This window comes from Rutidosis leptorrhynchoides, chromosome 2 (genome assembly GCF_046630445.1).
Source record: "Rutidosis leptorrhynchoides isolate AG116_Rl617_1_P2 chromosome 2, CSIRO_AGI_Rlap_v1, whole genome shotgun sequence".
Classification (NCBI taxonomy): domain Eukaryota; kingdom Viridiplantae; phylum Streptophyta; class Magnoliopsida; order Asterales; family Asteraceae; genus Rutidosis; species Rutidosis leptorrhynchoides.
The window spans coordinates 696,050,637-696,057,705 of record NC_092334.1 but is presented as its reverse complement, the minus strand read 5'-3'; the positions used below and the strand labels follow the sequence as shown (position 1 = coordinate 696,057,705).

The 7,069-nt window shown below is 34.4% G+C and overlaps 1 protein-coding gene across 3 annotated transcripts; it reads right to left on the bottom strand.

Annotated features, from left to right (window-relative positions):
* Positions 1 to 356: 356 nt before the first annotated feature.
* On the bottom strand, positions 357 to 6,528 carry LOC139894087 (coiled-coil domain-containing protein SCD2). 3 transcript variants are annotated; one of them, XM_071877286.1, is made up of 17 exons: positions 5,977 to 6,528; positions 5,171 to 5,340; positions 4,884 to 4,953; positions 4,749 to 4,790; positions 4,599 to 4,661; positions 4,303 to 4,352; positions 4,190 to 4,217; positions 4,032 to 4,106; positions 3,816 to 3,926; positions 3,665 to 3,725; positions 2,798 to 2,914; positions 2,575 to 2,696; positions 2,406 to 2,475; positions 1,590 to 1,631; positions 1,371 to 1,411; positions 924 to 1,050; positions 357 to 797 (listed from the first exon to the last, which is right to left on the bottom strand). In XM_071877286.1, the coding sequence occupies exons 1-17, from the start codon at positions 6,349 to 6,351 to the stop codon at positions 664 to 666; spliced, it is 1,698 nt and encodes a 565-aa protein (XP_071733387.1). In that variant the 5' UTR covers positions 6,352 to 6,528; the 3' UTR covers positions 357 to 663. The 3 variants fall into 3 exon arrangements, with proteins under 3 accessions (XP_071733387.1, XP_071733388.1, XP_071733389.1); XM_071877287.1 differs by having other exon boundaries at positions 2,575 to 2,693; XM_071877288.1 differs by having other exon boundaries at positions 5,171 to 5,336; positions 5,977 to 6,107.
* Positions 6,529 to 7,069: the final 541 nt, after the last annotated feature.

Sequence of the window (7,069 nt, the reverse complement as noted above, 5' to 3'; positions counted from 1 at the left end):
CACAGGCACAGACTACAAAACCTTCATCAGATCCATTTAAACAGTTGAGAGATATCCAATCACAAGTTACCACATCTATCACAACATCCGTTGTTTTTATCGTTATTCGATGCCAAACGCCCTTAAAAATTTTTAACCCACAACGCTCCATAGAGATAGAAAGCATTGTCCTATGCCAATCGTATGTCGAACATTATTTTGAAGACCGTAATGAGTGGTATAAGTCAACTCTCAAATCATCAAACCAAACTCACAACAATAACTTGTATTAAGAACGACAACAATAGCAGCGGCAGCGGCAAAATAGTATAGTAATAGTAATAATAATATAATAATAGTAGAAAATATAAACCGTCTTATTTAACTAGTCGCATACAAAGAAACCTACAGCAGCAACTTATGCACATCTGCCATAGCAATATAGCATTCATGTGATGGATTCGTCAAACTGACTGAATGTTTTTGGTGTTGTAACTACACAAGTATTTATGGTTCTATACCATCCAGCATATAAATACAGCCACATAAAAACTTGCACAAACTCATAGTCTATATTGACACTGTGAATAACAAAATTTTTGTTTTTATTATTATTTTTTTTTTCATTTTTGAGAAAGAAGAAAATAGATACTCCGTATAAATTAAACTGTAATAAACAAATCACTAGGATGCATCTTCCCCAAAATCTTTGCCATCTTCAACTGGTAATGAAGATGACTGGTCTATTTCCCTGCGAGATGCTTCCCACAGCTGCTGTTCTATTCCCAGCTTTCTCAACTCCGTTAACCCTCGTTCAACTACAACAAAACGAGACGGATTTAGATGAGTGGACCCACAAAAGTTATGTCCTCCATTTTAAGGAAGTATATTAAAAATTTTCTCCAATAAGTTGATGATGCCAAAAAAGTGAAAAGGATACTCACCATCAACGGCATCATGAGAAGTGGGAGAAGTTGCACTTCGGCTTATCCAAAAGTGAAGCCTATCTTCAGCAATATCTTCCTCTACACCATGAACTTTGGCTCTTCTCCAAAAATATGTAAGCCAAGCCTGATTTCATAAATACAATATCATAGTAGTTAATGTGTTAGATTCGATTAAAAAACTATGCATCATAGTAATTACTTATTACAAATGATATGATATACGAGACTACATGTATTAAGAATACACTATGATAGACTTGCAACAATGGTGACTCCTTCACATTTCTAGCTAAATTAGTCCATGGCACATGTTCAGAAACATTTCTTGATCATAAACTTTCCTTTCGGAGAAAAAAAAAATACATTATTTGGCAAAGTAATGAGACCTCTAATATCACAAATCACAAAATAGGGTTAATAGAAACACAAAATAAGAAAGTGAACCTCTTTAAAAGAAACATCTTCAGCCTCTTCGAGACTCAACTCTGCAATAGAGATAAAGCAGTTAAAATTAGCTACCATTAAACTCCAGTTTTTCGTGTAACGCCAACGCACAAACATTATGCAGTTGAAAACTGGACAATAGTGGCATGCATACACATCCTGCTATAGAGATGGTGTATTATAATATAATTGTCAAAGCACATAATATGAGACTATTACCAAATCCCTCCACAAACTTGGTATCACGCGGGGATTTTGGATCTGCAAGAAAATGAAAATTTTATTAAAAAAAAAAAAAAAAAACTTTGGTAACCATCAATGGTTTATGGATAAGAGATATGAAATAAAAGATACAGGAGAATATTATTATAAAATAAACTTTTCGTTATTCCCACGACCGGCGTGCATAGATTTTACGTAGAGTTGACAATGTTGATGGATTTACTTATAAATTGATAGATTTGGGATGTATATTTTTCTCAAATGGGACAAAGCAGATAATTTGCCCACAAGAGGATACAGGTCAAATGGATACAAAATATGAAATAAAAATTCAGGTACACAATTATATAAGATAACCTTTGCATTATACCTATGACCCCTGTGCAAAAATGTAACAGAGAGTTGACAATGTTAATGCCTTCACTTGTGAATTTTTATTTTTGGGATGTGTATTTTTCTCAAACGGAACAAATCATAAGATTTACCCAGAAGAGGAAACAGGCCAAAGGAGTCAAAAACATCAACGCCCAAAAATAATCTTTTAACGCATACAACCTCCGGGACTCATTTATTTCATGAATTAGCTTTATCATTGTAGTAATATATAGTAGGGTTTTTTTTTTTTTAAGAAATCAACAGCATAGTATGTAATAATTTATTACTTATTAATATTACTATGATAAATCATAAAATATTTGTGAAAAAAACAGAACTTTATGGGCCAACCCAGCCCGGCATGTCTTAACCCATTTAACTAGTTAAAGAAACATCCACTTAGGCCTTTGCATGAGCAACACCAGAAGTGGGCCATACCAGGGACAGACTGTCGAATTAAATTTGGACGACGTTGCTGGGCCATTGCCAGCACAACAGCATCTTCTACCTTCACATGAAAAAATAAAGCATTTTTAGAGATCCTAAAATAGACTCATAAATCTAGCAAACACACGTTGATTCCCAAATTCAGGTTTTTAATCTAGACCTTCAAAGATGCCATTTCCCTCAAACCCATCTCAACTGAAAGCATACTCTCAATATTTCCTTCCCCTGTTAGGTCATTAATATCACGGACAAGTTTTCTCCTATCGGAATCATCATCACCTGCTTTTATGCCATAATAATAATTAGTTTAAAATAAAAATTTCTCACTAATAAATATTAATTGCAACAATTATAAGCCGATAACAATGAGTAAGTGATCTTACCACCAAGCCAACACTCCTCCTTTGCCTTTTGTCCAGCTGAAATGACAACTTCAAACGGCAGTGGAGCAAATGATGACCAATGCTCATGCTTTGATCCCGCTATGTCAGCACAAATACCTTACAAATAAGAGTTTATATTAGACCATTGGAACATTTTCCAGTTATATTATTCAGTAATTCAGTATTATCAAACTAACTAATTGTGTGCACATGGAATTATACAATTACAAATTAGATCGGTATCCAGATACCTGCATATAGTAGGCCTAGATGTGTCACGTTCATGCCATTTCTTTATAAATTGGTTCATATGGGTTATGTTTTATCTCTAACATGTCAACTGGGTTAAGCAGGTCAAAGTCACCCATATTATATAATGGAAAACATCTCCTATATCTATTTCTTTATAAAATTATATTAATGTTGTAATTACATAGAATATAGAATACAGATTTCCTGATAATATCTTATCCTTATCCCTCCCTAGGGGGTACTTTAGTAATAGGTTCTATAGGAACTGGATGAGATCTTATTTGATCAAATTTATAAATTAATAGATTATAGAAAGTATGAGTTTTGACAAACAAATATGTGATCATCTTCGAATAATTTTGAAATTTCGACATAAAAAATGTGTTTAGGGTCAAATGAGTTTTAACAAAAAGATTTTGAAATTTGACCCATACACCACTCATGTGGTATTGGGTTTTGTTGTTGTTGTTGTTGTATTTTGAAATTTGACCAGGTACCCAGCGGCACCGCCCATTCTGCCACATCTAACCAGGTCTAACTACAGGTTTCCAACAATACAAAAAACAGCATGACTCAGTTTCCAACTTTTGGCACGAGATGTGTCAGATCAATTACCATATTGTACAGCCAAACCCCAATAACGAGAAAGCCAGCACCTCTTTAGAACTACCTCCTCCTAAAATAATTTGAAAACAGGGAAAAACAAAATTATAAAATGATAAATAGAGCTAAGCCTCAGAAAATAAGATAGAAAAATCAAGCATACCATCTCTTCATGGGTCAAAACCATTCGTTGTGTCATGGTGCGAAGAGCTTTTGCTTCAGATTCGGCTTCCTTGAGCTGCTCCATAGCACCCATGGTCTCATCTTTTAAGTTCTGATTGAAGCAGACAAGGAAGAAAATAGAATAACTGAATAAGTCAGCACCAGCAAAAAGGGTAAAATTGGAATTTCAGTGAGTCACTAGCACCATGTTTTTTACCTCAAGTTCTGCACGAAGATTAGAGACTTCCACATCTCTTCCATCTTTTGTCTGTTGGGCAGCTTTTAGAGCAGCCTAGACAAAAGAATCGTTATTGGGCAGGTACTCATGAAGAAAAAGAAATGTTATACAGAGTAGACATATTATATTCAAATTACCTCTCTTTGGCGTATTGCAGCTTCTTTCCTACATAAAAAAATATATACGGTTATTTACTGGTTGTTATGTATCAAATAATAAGAATGATACATTCTCTCAATTTTAAAGTTACCTGGTTAACAACTTGGCCTCCAAAGATACTCCTTCTCCTAGAGAAGCCACCTATAGGATAAAAGTTACAAAATTGAATGCCAATGTGTCATATGATACTATCATACTGAAAGAATTCGACTTAATCATAATACTTGAGGGTTGGAATCTTTCTATTCTGTACATTTTTGTTCCAGAACTTTTTGAAATTACTAAAAGGGGTAGAGTCTTTGGAACAATAATTGGTATCTTTATGGGTCTTAACGATAAAGCAATAATATTCAGAATGACTTTCTGTATTCAACAGTAATTGTATACCTGTTTCTCCAGCTCCCTTGCCCTAGCCTCTGCTTCTTCACGTTTTTCTTCTACACGGCGAAGCTAAGATTGAAATCCAAGTAACCTGTTATACTATTATAGATATTTCACATATAATTGTGATCGATAAAGGATCCAGAATGATTGTACCTTATCTATAACGACGTCATGCTCTTCTTGTAACATATCGAGCTGCAATTGAGAGTCAACTTATATGAAGCAAGAGTTACATAATAAACTAAAACTTAAATTAAAAAAAAAAAAAAAAAAAAAAAAAAAACGTACTTCATCCCGAAGTGCAGATGCCTCATGCTGATCTCCCATATCTCTGCCTCCGCGTCCAATATCTGTAAACCTGCAATGTGTACTCATAAGATCACATCTGAATTTACCGTAGCACAAGATGTATTGAATAATGTAGTAAGCACTAACAGGAGTGATCATAATAGACTGCATTAAGGCTTGAATCATATAATCATTATTAAAAGAGCCTTATGCAATTTTATAAAACATAGCATCAGAAGATAAACGACCAGATGAGGAACCCAGAAACAAGCACAATAGTTTATTACCTTCTTTCCCTATTTCTGTTTGGAGGTTCTATTTGCGACGGGACAGTACCAGGGTGTCTCAAACTTGATTTATTAGGAGGCACCACCGGTCCTGTGCGAACAGATACTGACGGCCTTCCGGCTGACGTAGAACGATTAGAAGGAGTGTGCTCCATAAAGTTCCGACCTAACTACATAGAAGCGTAAAGAAGTACTTAGAACATCAACAAAGACAAAGAGAACAAATAACTAAATAAGCATATATCATCATATGTGAAATGAGTTCAATCTATCATATTATTTTCTCAATTAATCCATTACCATGACAACCTACAATAAGCCTTGTTATCCCTAACAATTAAAATGTTTCAAGTAGTAATACTAAAAAGTACCAGATCGTCTCCTCATATATTGAAAATGCAGATACTTATATGAGATCCACATTTTTAGTAACAATTTCTAATAAAAAACGAGTTATCCAATACAAGATAACTTTAAAAGCAAGTAGTTGACTAAGTTCGACCAGATAACAAGCAACTAAGATCTAAATTCAAGAATATATAGGTTTCCGCAGAGCGAGATAACGATTGCTACATGTAACTTTAAATAAATAATCCTCTGACCTAATTTAATTTCATTTGAAATGTACTGCTAATTCGTGCACCAATAGCTACCGCACTTAGCCTAAGACAGTATGTATACCTAAATAAACATATACTATATAGGCTTCAAACTTATTTACATTAAAGCTACGGAGTATTAGCTACTGTGTAAAATTAAATTCAACTGCACATAAAACTGTCAGTCAACAAATTGCGTTGACTTACCGCAGGTGAAGGTGATCTATTAGGTTTACCAAACGAAACACCAGACAAACCACCAGTATTACTACCATTACTATTACTATTATTACCAAACGACTTTGGATTAGCAAACCGAAACCCTAGGTCATCGTCATCATCATCGTCATCGTCATCATCATTATTAGTAGTTTGTGACGCCATAACTTGCGCTAAACGTTGAGCAGCAGCTTTTGCAGCAACATTTTGAGTTCGTTTAATAGTGGAATAACCACCAGACGGTTGGCTTAGCCTTGACTGAGGATGAGCCGGTGATCTCATCGGTGATAATGAACCGGTGCTGCTTGAATCGCCGCTCCATTGCCGTGTATAGACCGGACTCTCAGTCCGTTTCCGATCCATTTGATAGGATTTTAGTGTAATAAATGAGATTGGGATCAAATTAGGTCAATTGATGTGTGAATATTGAGAAATTGAGTGTGAAGTTGCTAAATTTTTGGAATTAGGAATTTGAGGAGAGATCGGTGGAAGTGGAATTGGGTTTTCTATTTTTTGAGAGATCCGGTCGACATAATAATCATGGCGTTGAAACGGCGTGACGTGTGAAGGACACTGTAAATAAATTTTCCGTTAAATTGAACGACGTTTTCGATATACGATATTGCGCATGTAATTACTGTATAATTTATTAATTAATTAATATTAATATTTAATATTAATTATAAATTATTATTAATTATTAATTTAAATAAAACTAAAATCATACATAAAGGTAAAGGTAAAGGTAGGGCCGTAAATGAGCTGAGCTACTCATGAGCTACTCGAGGTCGGCTCGTTAAAAACTCGTTTCGAGTCGAGCTTAAACGAGCTCGAACCCGAGCTCGAGCTTAAGTAAGGGCTCGTTTAATAAACGAGCTTGAGCTTGAGCTTTATATGTCGAGCTCGTTTAAGCTCGCTAAACGAGCTTTATATATATATATATATATATATATATATATATATATATATATATATATATATATATATATATATATATAGTAGATGAATCAAAAAATGAGAACCATTTTTAGAATGAGAACTCTGAGAACTAGGTATTCGAGCAAAAAAAAATGACGCGGTC